At 33.1% G+C, this 18,952-nt stretch overlaps 1 protein-coding gene across 1 annotated transcript; it reads right to left on the bottom strand.

The window, feature by feature from the left end:
• Window positions 1-8,448: 8,448 nt before the first annotated feature.
• On the bottom strand, window positions 8,449-18,098 carry LOC124449246. The gene is made up of 6 exons (XM_047000186.1): window positions 17,848-18,098; window positions 9,892-10,004; window positions 9,504-9,601; window positions 9,215-9,389; window positions 8,815-8,930; window positions 8,449-8,509 (listed from the first exon to the last, which is right to left on the bottom strand). The coding sequence occupies exons 1-6, from the start codon at window positions 18,096-18,098 to the stop codon at window positions 8,495-8,497; spliced, it is 768 nt and encodes a 255-aa protein (XP_046856142.1). The 3' UTR covers window positions 8,449-8,494.
• Window positions 18,099-18,952: the final 854 nt, after the last annotated feature.

The following is an 18,952-nucleotide window of genomic DNA, read 5'->3' as shown; positions in this document are numbered from 1 at the left end:
TTTGTCGTTCATTAGATCTCCTGAACTAAGTATGTTTTTATCAACCAGAGATAAATTTATATTTGAAACATGTAGCCAAGGCTGTGGTCTTGAAAGATTTTCGCAAAGCCGTTTATTAGGCGAGCTGAGGTCAATTACATTAGGTCCCGTTGAACACCTCTTCACAGCCTTACCAGAAGGTATTGGTATATGTACTTTATAATTTTTTTTCATTATTTCTGCACGTCTTCCAACTCGACCAGTGTATGGGTGCTTAGGACGCCCATATGATCTAATATTAATTGACTTAACTCTTGTTTGCTTCTTTTGACTATTTTTGATTTTGTCATTTTTTTTAGATTCTTGTTTTGGTAGTGAATCTTGAAGAATTATTCCTGCTTCCTGTGGTGCAGAGTTTCGTGCTTCTTCTAGCAATGTATTAAGACCATTGGTAAGAGACAATAGTTGTTGTTTGTCATCTATAAGAAATGTCAAGCTGGATAGTTCTTTCATTAGATTTCTACATTTGAGACGTAGAGCATTTTTACCATATGTCTTTTTCGGTGGAAGAGGAGCAAAATCATCAGCATCATTTGGCACAAGCGATTCATTCTTAATGTGTTGAGGTGAATTCTGCTGCTCTTTTTTTACTAGGAATATTTTCGAGCGAGTTATCTGCTGGAACTATGGTGTTATCTAGATGAAAAAGTGGATTTTCTCGATAAAGTGGGCTGAGTCTATCCCATTTCCACTCTGGAAAAGCTCTTATGCAAGCACAGAAGTGTTTGCACAAAAGTTTGTTGTGTCTCCAGTCTACGCAGGTGCAGTTTGGAAGCGTTTGTTCATCACCAAAAAGTACGATATGGTGCTCCTTCCCTGTTGAACTTTTTACTTCAAAGACCCCCTGGGGACACCATGTGGACCATGTCTTTGCTAATGTCACTATCCCAACGCTTCATAATATGAGACACCATTCTGGCAGGTCTGTTGTGCAGAAATTTTGGAAGTTCCTCATTATAAGCACGGTAACCTTCGTGACATTTAACATTTAGCTCAGCATATCTAAAATTGTAAAAGGAAAACGTCACTCACGAATATTATTACATCTTATTAGAATCCAAAGATGACTAAAGTCTACAGTAAGTGCCGCTGTAGTTAGCCTAATCACACCTTTCAATAATTTGTTAATTAAGCAGTTGTTTTTTCAAAAGAAGGGGCCTGTGTCACACAACAAAAACCCTACGAAATGAATTTTTCCTTCAAAACTGGTATTTTTTCGTTATAAAACATAGAATCATTATAGTATTGTGAAGTATTAAAAATTTTACTTTTTGAAGGTATTTGGGAGAAACCGATCAACAAGTGCTGTCAGCATATCACTTAAGGAGCACCCTTTATTCCCATGGAGGTACTCATATTTGAATGCCTTATTCTGTCTTTCAATGCCATTGTTCGTGTTCACTGCACAAATGAAATCTCCTGTCCGATACGCTTGACACCATCTCTGTAAGAAAACGATCAATACAGTATATTTTGCATGTTCTGCTAGTACATAGTATTTTATTTGAGATTATGAAATAATACAACGATATAAGCCCTGGAGATTTGGTTTTACAAAATTGCCTAGTAAAATTTTATAATTTTATAAAAAAAGGGTCTCCTTCGAAAATAGCAAAAATTAATTTAGACTATTTCATGAATAGTACATCGCTTTTCTATCAACGTTGATTCCATCGCTATATTTAGTTTACTACCTTAATGTTTGGCAGCCACTTTCCACCAAACCAGTTTCTCATTTTGAGATTTTCTTTCCAAAATATGCTTTCTGTCAGGGCGTTCATTGACTTTTGACATTGTTCAGACGTAGCAGCATGTGCAATATTGCGTAGTAGATTTAGAATTTCCTGTTTATTCTGAAAAACACCATTATCTATTTTTGACGTCCACTCCTGCCACGATTTCTCTCGATGAAAATCACAAAGAAGTACTTCCGCATCTATTTTACATGAAAATGTTTTATATGTAATGAAATAACTACTTTTCTCTAACGACACCAACTATGTTTATTTTAGCATTTTTCAATGTTCGATTTTTAACTTTTTGGTCTGCATGCGATTAGAATTATGGCAAAAAATGCGACAATATATTCATACACGTATAAAGTTTATCGGGGGGAATTCCGTAAATGTTTAAAGCGTTATCGTGGAGCTTTAAAAAACCACGATGCAAATCTGTTGTACGTTTGCATACCTGGAAAGGTTGTTTCGAGTGCTTGAATTTCTTCTTCGGCGAAATCTACCATAAAACGAGAAGGCTTCCATATATCAGCATTCCACTTCTTAAACACCATCAACGCTTCCTGTATACATTTGATGTTTTCGAACTGTATGATAAATGATCCAACAACTTGGTAACATACATTTGTTCTCACACACAAGAAATAAAGTGGGAGATCATACTTCGTTGTTCTATAGGTGGCATCGAGTAAGCACATTTGATTGCCATACTTTCCTAGGAGGTGTTTCTGATATTTCGTTTGATGACAGAAAATTAAAGTGCTTGTGTCCATCTCTAACGATTCCTCTGTATCTTCGTTTGAGATGGTGTTATCATTGTTCTCTGTTGACTCCTCTGCACATGGTTTGCCGGAGTGAGGACGAAACAGAAAGAAATCTTGTGGATTTTCAAACTTCCATTTTTTAATAAGCTCTTCCAAGTTCTTTTGATCATTGGAAGAAAAATGGTTCGGCTTTCCTTTGTAAAGATGGTTATAGATATCCTTGTTCGTAGGATAAAATCGCCTGCTAAGTTTATCTGGAAGTTTACACCCCTTGAATAGTTCACCATTTACAAATAACTCAAGATATCTACGTGCTTCGCATACTGAGTGAACACCGTCGCGGGCCAGCTCTGCTAGCTTCTCCACTATCACTGGATCCAATGGTTCTCTTATACCAGCTGCCTGCAAGGTGTAAAACTTTTACAAAAATTTTTAGCTATAGCTAATCTCTTTTTAAACAAATTTTACCATTCCAGTTATGTGATTTTTGTGTTCTGAAGGGCGAGGAAACTTCACGACATAGTGCATCTCGATGTCGCTGCTCTTAATTGTGCCAGTTTTCATTGTCTCATGTAATTGCTTTGCTGTTCTTCTTCTGAAGAAGATACTGTCCTTGTCCAACTAAAGAGTAAAACATTGTAATGTCCTTTTACGCACAAGTTTTTATAATTATATATTATTTTGTCTTCATTTTATAGTGTTTAACAAACCTTCATTCTAGGAATTTTGCAATTTGCGTTATATAGATTAAAGCTGGGCATTGTTTCTTCTTTGTCGTTTGAGCAAACAATCTTCGCGTAGAATTGTAGCAGTGGTCTGTAACCTAAAAATGTATAAATTTAACATTCTTTATAAATACAAGGAAGACGTAAAATATTGTATAGTTGGCTGCATTTTTATTAGCGCAGATTATACATTGTGCAGGAATACACAAGGTGAAAAAAGGCAACGAGATGTCTTAGCAACATTTTAGAGGACGCAAACTATCATTCTTATTACAGTAATCTAGTCATTGACTACCTGTCGCTGCTGATTTTTCTCTTTCTTCTTTAGCTTAGATTTTTCATTTTTGTCTTTTCCTTGGTGGCACCATAAAATTTTATCTCCGACATGCACAAAAGGTATTCCGTCAAATGGGATAATAGGCCCTTGTAACGCTTCATTTTCCTTTCCCAGTAAACTTTTACGTTGTCTTTTCTAACATCTGAATATGTTAATGATTAAAATTTTACAACCGGGGACGTCTTATATCAATGTAAATTTTTGGTTGTGCTGTTTTTAAAAAGCGTAATATTACGATTAAATTAAGCGCAAGAAGAAACGATTACCAGAGCGTTGTGTCTCTTTATTTATAGTAGTAAAGTGCACTTAATTTATTAGTATGCTATTTACTACTTTTTTATGCAATTAATTTTGTACATTTCAGCTTTTTCAACTGCCACTCAAATTAATTTTATTAAATTGACGATGTATTAAACTGTTGAGCTAATTACCTTTTGATCCAAAGCTCTTATCACCGTAGTAGACAATGAACTTGCTGTTTGTCTCAACTTCGTATTTCACGATAAGCGGCATTACATCAGACAGGCTTTGCACGGCAGCCCTGTGGCCGTCACAGCAGTCCCAAATTTTATTCATTGACATTAATTCGTTGAAAAATTTACATTACAAAGATAGTAAATTTTCATAAGTTTATAATGACGAACTATAGCCTATATGCGTGGTGTTCATTAATTGTTTTCCGCAAAATTTTAAAATGGCGCATTGCATTATAACAAAAAGGACATCCTTCAAAAGAACACGGTATACTCGTGATGCTCTCGTTTCTTTTTCCGAAGATATTGCAAAACTCGCACCAGTCTCCCAGCGGAAATCTTATTTTGAAGTATACTATCTAGCAATCACCAAATTAAACGTTTCCATGCATTTTGCACAATTTGTCATCAATATATAGGTACTTTGACACTCAATTAACATTATTGATTCAGTTTTATAACACAGAAAAAATAAAAAACAAACAACATCAAATCTTTGGAATTGACAACTAAACTATACTATTTTATTGTTGATGCTGACCATGTAGTTAATACACTGCTGTTTTCACTTAACTTAATTACGTTCATACCAAGGTTGGTTATGCTGATTTGACATTGGCATACCTAGACTTGCAATAGTGGTACCCTCATGTGTGGTTTGTACCAGTTCAAGTTGACTGAAATTAAAACCACCATAGGGATACATGTTGTGAGGAGACTGCTGGTGAGCAATCTGGATATTTGGAGGCGAAGATGTGGGGCTTCTGATTGATAAGGTCTACTGTACTTCATGATCATTTCCAACATCTTTATTTCGTGTTGCCTGTTGAGCTCTGCTTGTTCTCTTTGAAAATTTAAGAACTCCTGTTGCCTTTTCTTTTCAGCTTCAGAAAATAACTCTGAACGCTTTCGTTGCATCTCTCCCATATCAGAAAAAGACTTGGCCATATTCTGAATTGCTTGTGCTTGGCTTATTACTCTTTTTTGAAAAAAAGGTCTGATTTCAAGTTTAGCTTTATGTTTCCCTTTGGTGTTACTGCTGGAGCTACTGTTCGTACTGGCTTCTAGTACATCATCGCCACTATTATCAGTTGCTTCAATGCTAAGGCCGCTGGTATTACTAAAAGGTGTATCTGGTCTATCAACTGTCTCATCCTCCTTGTCTGAATCTGACAATGAATTGTCCGATTCGTAAGATAACAGAACATCACCACTACAGGAAGCAACATCTGCATCTCCCATGGTATCAGAAAATATTGGATTAATGATGGTGAACCACTCTGGCTCAACAATCGGTGCCTTTCCGCTTCCCTTTTTAACACGATCTGTAAATTTTCGCAACTGACTTCTAAGAAACTTATACTTAACTTGGAGCCTAGCTGGAGTAATTTCCAGGGGGGTATCTTTCAATTTTCGTTTCGAATTTTCTCTTTCACGTTTGCTTTCTTCTTTGAATTCGTCAGATTTTAGGTATGTTTCAAGATCTTTTGCAATTTCTTCATAAACACACAAGTTTGCAGACTTCTTTAATGCTAGCGTTTCTAATTGAACAGCATACTGTTTCTTTTCATCTGCTAGTACAATTGCAAAGTATTTTAATTCAGTTTCGGTCCAAACTCGCTCCTTCTTAGCCCTATTTTTCTTGTTCGAATCATGAACCATTTCATGAACACGATCATTGCTTCTATCCGCCATATTGACTATTATGGGTGAAATCCGCTAACAGCGAGTAACGAAGTACAGCGAGTCCACAGTACGCATTTATACTCATAGACGGATGATGCGTCAAGACGAACTACCCATGCAAATTCGTGTAAACAGACGAACTATTCTGATAATTCGTCTTGACGGATGATCCGTCTGTTTGCCCGTATTTAAACACAGACGAACTTAAAGACGAACTATGTTTTTCTTGCCCAAGTTCGTCCAGACGGATGATTCGTCTCTAGTATAAATCGGGCCATTGTGAATTAGTGTGAAGTGTAATGTTTTTAGTTGATCGTTTGTATTGTGAATAAGTGGTTTGTATGGTGCCGACAATTGCTGTGATCTGTTCAGGGGGGTTTGTTCCAAGTTGGTATACCAACTTTCTAATGTAAGCCGTTGTCTATAGTACAAAGGTACACACTACAAACAATTACATGGCACAGCAATGGGCTCACCCGTTTCTGTTGTAGTTGCTGAAATTAAAACGCAATCTATAGAGGAACGCGTGCTCGCAACTTACAAACATGCACTACCTTTTTCGTTCCGCTATGTAGATGACACAATCACAGCACTACATGCAGAGGAGATTATGGCGTTCCGTTGCGGACAAAATTATAAGTCAGTATTGTGTAAAATTGACTATTGATATTTTAAATCGTACATTGAAACTTTAAAATAGTATATCGAAATTTTAAAATCGTATATCGAAATTTTAAAATCGTATATTGAAACTTTAAAATCGTATATCGAAATTTTAAAATCGTATATTGAAATTTTAAAATTGTATATCAAAAGGAAACGGAAATTTTAAAATCGTATATTGAAAGGAAACGGAAGTGTTCTACAAACTCAAAGAGTAATAATTCCGTGTACAGTGAATCCGTAAACGAAAAAATGGCGTCTCGTTGGCTTCCAAACATCGAAGAATTCTTCGAAGCACTTTTGAGGCTAATCGGAACAGCTGAATTGCTAGCAACTGCAGCTGATAGTTATTCTTACGACGCAGCTGAGTTCCACTTCAGAAGACTAGATACATACGAAAGAACAGTCTACGCTGCGCTCTCGTGTGGCCGAAAGTTTGAATTGGGAAATGTCAGAAAACACGACAACAGAAAATGTTCCTGCGGTTATTGTTCATCTGTGCTATATTTGTCATAGGACGAGTTTCCTCAGACAACGTTTTGAAGACATATTTTACAGGAGCATCCATAGTGAACGCGAAGCAATTAATGACAATCAATCTTTGGGAAGAAGTGAGCAGGTTGGTCCAGGGAGACCAAGGTTTGCGATGACCCGAGAGCAACTAGAAGCTTTGAATAACTGCAGTAGTGGATTTAGGTGGAGTGAAATATCAAGAGCTTTTTGAACGCATTTTACGTTCTATGCATCGGGTGGACCCTGTGATTTCTACATTGAGGAAACTACAAGGATCATAAGACGGTCTTATAATGTTCCATGCCATAACGCCTTATGGTAATATATGACACATAGTGACATTGTTGTTTGTTGTATTTCATCTAATTAAGCAACTACTCTCAGTTTAGGCCATCTTGCTTTAATTTGTAGGAAAACGGCAAAACATTTTCATTGAATATATTTTATTTTCAAATCTACATTTGCTATTTGCCGGCATATTGATGGAAATCATAAATTGATTGAGCTATATCGCATAGTTGTCCATGGGGGCATAGATGGCTACTCAAGACTGGTAACCTATCTCCATGCATCAACTAATAACAGAGCAGAAACAGTATTGAGCTTGTTTGAATATGCTGTTCAGTGCTATACTTTATCGTCAAGAGTCCGTTGTGATCTTGGATTGGAAAATATTCAAGTTGAGAGATCTATGCTAAATGAAAGAGGTCTAAATCGGGGGAATATCATCACAGGCACATCCGTACATAATCAAAGGATTGAACGACTGTGGAGAGATGTTAATCGTATTGTGATATCAAAGTTCTTAAACATTTTCTTGTTTTTGGGAAATAGAGGTGTTTTTAATCCGGTCAATGAGGTTCATTTATTTTTCTTCAATTGGTCTATATTGACTTTATTAATATCGCTCTACAAGAGTTTGTAGCTCAATGGAACAACCATCCAGTCACAACAGAAAGCAACCATTCACCACGACAAATATGAATTAGGGGAATGGTAGAGTTGAGACATTGTGGTTACAGTGCTGTGAATGATGTTATTAGAAACAATGCATTTTCTTCCTATGGTATTTCTGAGTATGGGCCTGTACCAGAAGAAGATCGTTCTCATGTTGTCGTTGTCCCGCAAACCCAACTTAGATTAAACAATGAACAAATGGACTCGATCCTTACTGTGATAAGACAGGGACAAACTGAAGATGATCCGCGTAGAATCGAATCTTATTTAGCTGCTGTTCAACATGTTTCCTTGCTTCTCAATGGACAGTGACTTCTAACTTGATGATGTGCATCATTTTCACCTTCAGATAACTATTGTAACAATAACTAACATCACTCATAGCAGTCTAACTACACCAGTTCCAAACCAAGTGAGCCATACTTCAGTGCAACATCCATAAATATTTTGAAGTCTTCATATGACTTGTGTTTAGATGGCAGTGTAATAGTAGAGAAGCATGTCTCAGCATGTGGCAGTTTGCTTGAATCATCAAATTTGACCACTAATGATCCCCTTGCAGGTAAGGTATTTGTTCCACAACAAAAGCAACATAAGTCTGTTAATGATGGTTGACCTAAAAGTAAAACAATACAGTGTGAAATGTAACCTTAGACAGCAACTTTGTACCATTGATAAAAGAACCACAAAAAATCAAATGTCTTTAAAATAACAAGAAATACTGTAGCATTAATCAGTACTGACATGGGGTATCAGGTGCCTGTGAATAAATGTGATTTTAATCACACAAGTGTTGCCCTTGTCTTCTACACTCGAGTAATGTGGGGCAAAAAAAAGATAATTGTAATAGAAAACTCTTGTGTAGAACTTGTAAAATAGTTCGTTTGGTATGATTGAAAGTTAAGTAGTGATTAATAGTACCTTCTTCATATTTTGCCAGGAAATATAAATACTTCGTGAAAAAGGCTTCGTGAAAATTTCTAACATGTTGGTGGGTAAGTGACCAATGAAAGAATGCAAACCAGCATCCTCCATACCTGTAGCAACAAACAACAGAAAAATCAATATCTAAAATAGTTTGCATTACTGGATGAAATCTAGGTCTCAAGCTAATTTCCCTTCCGGAAATGCAATGCATCCAAAAGAAAGAACAAGGTAGCATCTCTCCAGCATTTATTTCACACTTTGACATCAAATAGAGGAAAAATATTCAACAGTGCTCTCATGGAAAATAGTGGCATAGTTAATGCAGCCGATTTCAATTGTGACTGAATCACATGATAAGCATTGTATCAAAATTAGTAAAAAATATAGGCCAAACCTTTAGCAATGTCGTCAAGTTCTCTGCGCCTCTTATCAATGACTTGATAAAACATCAGGTCTTGAATGGCAAGCTGTGTGTTTCCTGATAATATGTCCATGTCAACTCCAGACTCAAAAAGATAAGGGCAAAGCTTGTTTAACATCTCAGGTGATGGGGTATGACAATTTTCCAGCTGGAAAAACAGATACCAAATATGCAAAAAGTCTTATATAAGTCATTGTTGATCCAATTAAACCCATAATCCAAGTAAAACAAATAACAGGTGATCATGTGTAGAGGTACATACCTCAGTTATCATTTCACGTAATTCAAGATCGGCAATATCTTCTGGAACAATTGGGAGTGCATGTGTAGCAATATCTTTGTCTTTAATTTGTGGTGATCCTGTTACATGGCAGTAATGCAAAATTGCTGGTGAAAAGCCACAAGGAAGAGGACAGCCATGCCTTAAAAACACCTGTGCATCTGAATGCTTGATCATTTCTGGGCAGTAAATGATTGTCTTCACCATAAAAAAAGACCAGTGGCTTTTTGTTTTTGTAAATATAAAAATAATTCCTTAATTAATGTTCTAGCATGGCTTTGTCACTTAGATCTTTTACACTGTTGCTATGTATTATAGAGCATGAACTGCAAAACATGAAAAATTAGGAAAAATGTGGGTAAAGACTAACTCAACAGTTGCTGTGCAGCAGCATCCACATCTCCTCCTGCATTGGATAATGCTGGCTCTATTTCTTCTGCTGAGGCAGTGGGCACAACATCAAGCAAAATATTACTTTGAACACTAGTTATGAAAAAAATACAATACACTGATATGATAGAAGAAACCCACACAATTAAGGGGTGTTTCGTGGTGAGTTTCATCCAGGGACTGTCTCGCTCTAGTTCTGTTGCAATTCATATATATGTTGTCACACCTGTTTGGTTGCTTTTGCATTTGAATACGGCTTTTGTTAAACCAGGCAAGAACATAAAGCAAAGCTTGGAAATTCAGCATGTAACTGGACATTCCACTTACTTAACATTATCCTCACTCTCTTTTCTTCGTTTCTTTATTTATAACTGCAATACGCAATGTTAAACATTTTATATTATATACCAGAAAATATTGAACTACCAACATACCAGAATAGTATCAACAAATGAAAGAAATTAACTCACTTCTTGATGGTTCTGGAGTGAAGAATCGCTCATAGGAACATCATGTGTATTCTTCTGAATTTTGCATCCATCCTAACAGAAAATTGCATGTTAATGTTGCATATAGTTTACAAATGTGATTAAGCATGGATCCTTGTTACATTTAATAAAAATGTTGTAATAACATGAACTCACTTTAATAATCACTTCTTTATCCATTTGTGATGATTCACCTCCAGGTATATAGTAGATTATCTTTTCAGCTCTACACTCATTATCCGCCTCAGAAAGAATTGTGAATCAATTATCAACTATTCTACTGCCCAGTAGAGAATTTAGTTTACACACAACTGAAACTGGGTTTCCTAGGAGTATCCTGTGCATCCAGTTGCCTTATCTTTATAAATTAAGCAATGAAAAACTTGCTTTCATATGTTTATGAATGTGGTGTAATTATGCCCTCCAAACTCATTCAATATAACTTACTCTGTCATAGAGTAACTCTTTAGATGCTCTACTATATATGGGCCCAGTTCCAGAAATATGTTTAAGTACTATCCCTGTGAGTTCTTGACCTTCTTGGAGCTTTATGGGTACAATCTCACTTCCAATAGATCTCACAAATTCAAATCTAAATGTAGTACATGTATTAGCCATCTTGTACTTGTTTATTCTAATTTCACATTTTCAATAAAATGGTAATGCTGGCTATATCACAATACTTGGGTGTAGGAAAAAATGGAAAACTGTCCAACACACTTTCTGCCACGACTACTCTTCACACTTCTTCATTTGAGATGCATACAATAAACATAATACAATAAACCAATACTATTGACATATGTGGGCTTTATGCTTAGTCAGCATGCACACACAAAACTGTTTTCATTGATTAAAAAATACAACTATTTAATACAGTCTGCTATGATAAACCAAACTGCATCAAAAATGCGATCTGCTAAAAACTATGTACCAGTAATCTTACCCTACTTCTTCTTCTTCTTGCCACAAGTGCTCCGAAAAAGCATGCCTTAATTCTTCTCGCAGTTGCACTTCTCCGAGATGCACATAGAAAGGCCCTGCATCGACGAATAACCCTGCCCTAACGAGCTGGCTTTCACTTTCCGTATGGGTACGTCATCCCAAGTAGGAGTAGGCAAAAGGCAAACATCTTTTATGATGAGTGCTGAGACAGAGGCTTCTTTACCAAGGCTTTTTTTAGTGAAACGACCATCGGTAGTCTCATCGACGATTAAAGAGAACTTCTTTCCTTTCACATCAGCAATTCTTATTTCAGCGCAGGACTGACTACATTGATAAGAATTTTGTGCATTTCGTACGATGTATCTTTATGTTTTCGAGTCTACTTCCTGTTGCATTTCGAGCTATAATCTCCCCAAGATGATCCATGGTTAGAATAGAAGAATGACACACCATTGTCACAGCTAGCTCAATTTCTGTACGTTTTACTTCGTCGGCGATCGTTAGGTTTCGCACAACTTGAATTGGCCTTACTGACGTTGAAGCTTTCACCCGTTGCACGTGCTTATCACTATTTTCGTGCTTTGTCAAATTTGATAGTTTGGGCTTTATTTGAGTATGGCAAAGCTTACAATACCCATCTTCACTTCCATCTGATGCTTTCGAAAGCCAGATAAATTTGCTCTCCCACATTTTGGTATATTTTCTTCCAGATACATATGATGCTTTCCATTTGGCTGCCATGTTCAAAATATAATGATGCTATGAGCCTATGACTGGAGGAAAGAGCCTGGGAAGTAGTGACAGAATAGAACCATTTTGTTTATCTTTTGTGAAAGAACTGTGAAACTTAGTAGTAATGACATTAAAAATCTGTGGGAAGCAAAAAGAAGCCAAAAAGAAGCCAAATGGCCAAATTTATTTTTTGAGGCCAAGCAATGAAAAGAGAAGCCAAATTTGAGTTATTTGGCCTCCAAAAGGCCGATCTGGCAACCCTGTTTATTAATGTTTGTTTCCCTAATTTTTGTTTCATGTCAGTTACAGAGGGTATATGCAATTTACATTTGATAAATTTATAATTTTGCAGGGCTGTATTTTTTGTTCATTAATAATAGATTTTATTTTGTCAAACATTTCTTGATAATTAGATGAATATTAATACAAAAGCTTTGTGAAAAGAGGATCAAAGATTTCATCATTGAATTTTATCCATTGTTTTTGTGTTTTTGCGCATTGTGATGGTCCACAAATAGTCATCATAAAAGGATGTTGAAATTTTACAACTGGTTGGTATAACATATTTTCAATCTAATAAATCACCATATAGAATTGTAAAAAAATCATGTAATATAATACGTTTGTAAAATGTAAATGTGAATTTTTCATTTCTTTGTTTAAAAATACATTTTGTTGGTTATCACGTGATATATTTTCCTTATAAATTACTTCAATTATTTTTTCATTGTCTTCTACACACTCATTTATCGAATTGTTATTTTCCTTTTCCCATCATCCTTTAAAGACAATCTTTTTGCAAGCACTATTTCATTATTTTTATTTGTTTTATAAGAATAACTTTTCCGTCCAGTTCAACAAAGTGATACAATATATTCGTCATTATCTAATTCATTAGTAAGATTACCTAGGTAGTTACCTGTTTTAATATCATTATTTCCATCAACACTAATGTAAATTATCGAATGGGATCATAATATAAAACTTCATTGTTTAACATATGTAATATATGTAATAGCTCTAATCTTACATAACTGGTTACAAACGAAGCAATAACAACATTACGATTAGGTAAAATTGACAAACATGTTTCATTTTTTTTATGTTGTTCTTAAAATATCCTAAGACACGATATTTAAAGAAGTTAATTCATTAGTATGATTGTTTGTTAAATGCAGTAAACCTTATAAGTTATTAATAAATAGTACTGTAACTGCATTATCACTTTTTGCGAACTTTTCCCATAATGAATTTAAAATTATTTTAACAATTGTATGAATACATATATTTTTTTAATTTTATTTCTAATTGAATTCTTTCATGTTTGTAATAATCTAATATGAAATCATTTAGTTTATCTTTATTAACAGTTTTCTTCTCATTATAACATTCTGCAGGAATACCACTATTTTCTTGTTTCATTTTCATAAAATTATTTACAATATTGGCCAAAAATTTTACCTTTATTTTTATAATGATAAATTTCATGTATTTTAATTATTCTATAACCACATTCAATAGCTTTAATTATCTTAACACTAGTCCACATACCCCTTAAAGCTCTCTTGTCATCATTATGATTACACATTTGATTTTTTTCATAGCACAAGTGTAACACAATCTAAATATCAATTTATTATCAATTCATAAGGGTAAAACAGAAAATAGAAGTGTACTAGGTGGTAATATACAGCATTTAATTAAACCAAACATACTAGCAACATCAATATTTAAACATTTTTCCTCTAAATATATTTCAGGATGATTTAGAGGGTATTCATATTTTTTTGAACATATGGGTATGATGTCAATCATAATAATATAAACATGAAGGTGATGTTCTACCACCATATAATGCATAACATGGATGTAACACAAGAAAATTAAAAACTTCCTCTTTCCTACTTTTTATTTCACTAATATTTTTGTCTTTTAAATATTCACATTCCCACATTTCGAGTACGTTATAATTATTATCAAGTAATTGTTTCGAAAATTGTTCTGTTAAGCATTCTTAAAAAATACATTTTTTCTTTTTTCAGTGTATTATAATCATCATTATTAAAACATTTATTACAATCATGAAAATAACATACGTGAAATTGATATATTTTCTGCACATTATCCATCAACAAATCTATCTAAAAATTTTCTTCCTCCATTAATGGATAATTTGTATTCTAAAGTGTACCCCCATTTCATCTTGTAAACAATTACTTCTGAATAATTTTGGTGTTAAACCAGCAATTGTTATGCATCGTAAAACGGTAAAATATTTGTAAAGTTGTAGATAAAATTTGAAACTTTTATACACCCAAGTCTTAGTATATTAACGTCAATACTACAATAGTAATAAATTGCATGTCGAAATATGTATTCTTTTTTACATTGTTTGTTATACCATGAGTCAAAATCATTTGCTTCACTTTCTGAAATATCAATGTACTTTTCATCAGTCATATTTCCCCTTTACGTCAAATCAAAAAATTTGTATGGATGATATCCTTTTACAATATCAATTTTGAGTGATTTTGGAAAGTTTGCCAATTTCGTCATTATTAATAAATATTTTTCCAATTAATACAGCCACAGCAAAACAACAATTCTTAATTTGACTTTGTAACTTGTCACACTTAATTTGTAAAATGCCATTTCTGATTTCTCTTTTATTTTTTAATACTGGACGATTTGTTTACCCCCACTTACTATCATCATCAGGATTTAAGTTATAAATAAGCTTTTTGTTTTGTTTTTCCAAATTAGTCTGTTTCTTTCTCATTTTTATATTCTTTAAAAGTAATAAGGCTGTTGAACAAAGTGTTAATGGGGGTTTTTTGACAAAAATCTAACTAAATCATTTCACAGATAATCTGGCTGTAGTATTCAGAAAATATAGTAATATTTTTGAAAATTCTTTCAAAAAATCGGGTAAATTGTTGAAATTGCTTTTTTGATAAAAACTTGATATATGTGATCCTTAACTTCACCATTTAATGTAAAACTGTTTTTTTATATTGCATTTTATTTTATATAATTTAAATCAATTAATTATTTATTTTTTGATATATTTAATTTTTTCACCAATTTTTGAGTGAAATGTACTAACTATTTTCATTATTTCATTATTTGAAATAATTTTCATTTTTCTTCTTCTATTTCTTCATTTTTTCTTTTTGACATGATTTTTCTTTTTCTTTATCTTTGATTTTTTTCTTCACCGTCTACATTATCATGATAATCAATTTCATTTTTGGAACCTTTTATATGCATGCAGTTTAAATTTAATTTTATAAGCAGTGTATTGTTGGATGGTTTACACATAGAATTACGCATTGCTGAAATTAATTAATAAAATGCCAGGAAAAACAATGTCATATAGAAGTTCATTTATTTTTAAATAAAAATGATAAAGGAAAATAAATACTAATGGAAGAGCTAGTACTATTTGTACCAATGATATAGAGGATAATGATAAGTGTATTTTATTCTCACCTTTCTTATTTCAGCAATCAATTCAAGATTAGAAATCAGATGAGAATAATGATAATTCTGTAAGATATTATGATGTTAATACAACAAAAAATATTTTTTTGTTCAAAAAAGATATATATAATCTTGAATCAAGTTATTCTGATACATGTTTTAAAATTGAGAAATTAATTGAATACATTGAACAAACTATTGAACTTTATGCTGGAATAAGATTAATTTACTAAAAATGAAACAAAGTATAAGAGAAGTACAACAAAGTGATGGAATTACCTTGAAAAATGTCGAAAAAAAAACTTTAATGACCAATTTATGTTGGATACATTTGGGAAAAAAATTTAATTTAAGAATTAAATTCCCATAAAAAAATTGCATATAAAAATCCATTTCAAAAAACAAAAAAATGCAAACTACACTGGAAGGCTCTTACAGCTTTAGCAAGATCAATATGTGTCGAGCATAATCAATATATATTCTATTTTCTATAAGAAATCTACAAATTACTTCTTTATTTACATTAGTTATGTTAATTTTATTAATTATATCGAAAAATTCTTTACATGATATGTAAATTGTAAATAATCATAAATTCAAAATAATATCTATATATATTATCACACCTTAAACCTAAATGAAAATTGTCTTTTTTTACAGCGTGAGAATCTTGCAAATAAATTTTAAAATGATCATATAAAATAATGTCCCTTTCCCTTTTTTGAAATTAAAAACACTGTATCTACAACAAAAATCTTCATTAAATAATAATAACTTTTTATATTGCATATAAATTATACCCCCCAGTAATTAGAAATTAGATAAATATGTTCAGTGTTTTCTTAATCCCAACAACATATAAACCCCAATATCCCTTATAACTTTTCAATAAAATCTATTTTTTTTGTACATTTCAACATTTCAATAAAATAAAAATTTGAATGTTTGAAATCTTTTGCACTTGATTTAATCTTCATCAATTTCATTTTGGATGGAGTTCTTTTAAATTTCAATAAATGGCTGCATACAAAATGCAATTGGTATAATAAAGGATGACCAGGATATTTGTTTAGTAAAATAGCAAATGCTTGAATTATTAAAATAGAAAAATAACTTTTATATAACTTTTATACTTATATAACAATTATAACTTTTTATATTGCATATAAATTATACGCCCCAGCAATTAGAAATTAGATAAATATGTTCATTGTTTTCTTAAAGTGGTACTATGACGAAAATTTTGCCTCTCGTTTTTTTTTCATAGATTAATAGTGTATGTAAAAAAATCTCTTCTGGCGAAATTTTAGCGCAATGTATTTCATGCTGCTCGAGTTACGTAGCGATAAAACTTGAACTTTAAGAGCCGCCATTAAAATGCGCCATATTTGAATTTTCAAGAAGGAAGGTGCTTGTGACGTCATAGTCTTAACTCGCGGCTGTTTACAATATAACACTATATGCAAATAGAGATTTAAAAGGTTGTATAACTCAATTTTTTCAACATGCCTTCAACACGCTGTGTCGTGCAAGATTGCAGTAACAAGTCTGATAGAATTACAGGCATTTCATTACATAAAAGCAAAAACGACGAGTCTTTGAGAAGAATTTGAGTTAAATTTGTTCAGACGAAGCGCGCAAACTTTAATCCGAGTTCGCGCGAAATTCGATTTATGATTTGTTCGAATCACTTCTCGGATGATTGTTTTGAGCGTTTATTCCATTTGGGTGGTATGACTAGACGGCTCAAACCTGGTGCCGTACCTACTATTTGGAAGAAATCACAAACACCAACAACGTCAAGAGAGCGGCGTCAGGTTAGCACAAGTTGCAATTATTATATACTTACACATATCGCAGATGATAAATTTTCACAATTTGAGAGAACCAGCAATACATCCAGGCAAACTTTCAATATATAATATACATTTATACTAAGGTTTTAAAGGAAATACAAAATGAAGTGTCTGTATCATGCGATGACCTTTGGTCTTTAAACCTAACGAAGCTGCGAAGAAACGAAGAACAAATTCGTTCAGGCAAACTTCATTAAAGCCAGGGTGATCCAAAATGCATTTCCTTTCATCGATTTCGAACTGATACATTTTACCACGGCATTGCTCTATTTCCATGCAGCATCGGCACTCTTGAGGGTTGACAACAAGATCCAACGAACAATGGCCACATTCACACTTTTAATATTGGCCAAATTGTATGTTTCCATAAAGTTATCATAGCTAACGGCAGACGATTCAGATCAAAGTAAAACACTAAGAATGACATCTTACCATGAAGTAACATCAACACGGGCATCAAAACGATCTTGCAGCATGTCTTCAACCCGCCGTTCTTCTGCGACTGCAGCTTCGTACTCAGCAATTTCATCGGGCGAAGCAAGCGGTTGAATATTATCGGCAAATGGCAAAATTTTCGAATTAGATTCGTCCGAATTTGCCGTCATGAATTCCGATGAAGAAATCGATGCGTTTGTCTCGATCGAAGACTCGGAAAGCGAGCTAGATCTCGATGAATTTGACATTTTTTTGCTCTACTTATGTATTACTTTGTATACTTTCCAATGTGCGCTTCTTGCCGTGTTAAGACTATGACGTCACAGACCTTTGCTGATTGCAAATATTCAAAATGGCCGATTTTAATGGCGGACATGAAAATTAGACATTTCAAATGTTCATAACTCCCTCTTTATACTATTATTTTTGCTTAAATTTTACGAAAGCAATAATTGATATGTGTTTAAACTATTGAATGCTAAAATCGATGATTTTTTAACGTTCAGTTTTCGTCATAGTACTACTTTAATCCCAACAACGTATAAACCCCAATGTCCCATATAACTTTTCAATAAAATCTATTTTTTTTGTATATTTCAATATTTCAATAAAAAAAATTTTGAATGTTTGAAATCTTTTGCACTTGGTTTAACCTTCATCAATTTCATTTTGGATGGAGTTCTTTTAAATTTCAATAAATGGCTGCATACAAAATGCAATTGGTATAATAAAGGATGACCAGAATATTTGTTTAGTAAAATAGCAAATGCTTGAATTATTAAAATAGAAAAATAACTTTTATATAACTTTTATACTTATATAACAATTATAACTTTTTATATTGCATATAAATTATACACCCCAGCAATTAGAAATTAGATAAATATGTTCATTGTTTTCTTAATCCCAACAACGTATAAACCCCAATGTCCCATAATACTTTTCAATAAAATCTATTTTTTTTGTATATTTCAATATTTCAATAAAAAAAATTTTGAATCTTTGAAATCTTTTGCACTTGGTTTAATCTTCATCAATTTCATTTTGGATGGAGTTCTTTTAAATTTCAATAAATGGCTGCATACAAAATGCAATTGGTATA

Source organism: Xenia sp. Carnegie-2017, unplaced genomic scaffold, assembly GCF_021976095.1.
Source record: "Xenia sp. Carnegie-2017 unplaced genomic scaffold, XeniaSp_v1 HiC_scaffold_23, whole genome shotgun sequence".
NCBI classification, from domain to species: domain Eukaryota; kingdom Metazoa; phylum Cnidaria; class Anthozoa; order Malacalcyonacea; family Xeniidae; genus Xenia; species Xenia sp. Carnegie-2017.
Note: the sequence above shows the minus strand (reverse complement) of the source record. Positions and strands in the feature narration are given on the sequence as shown.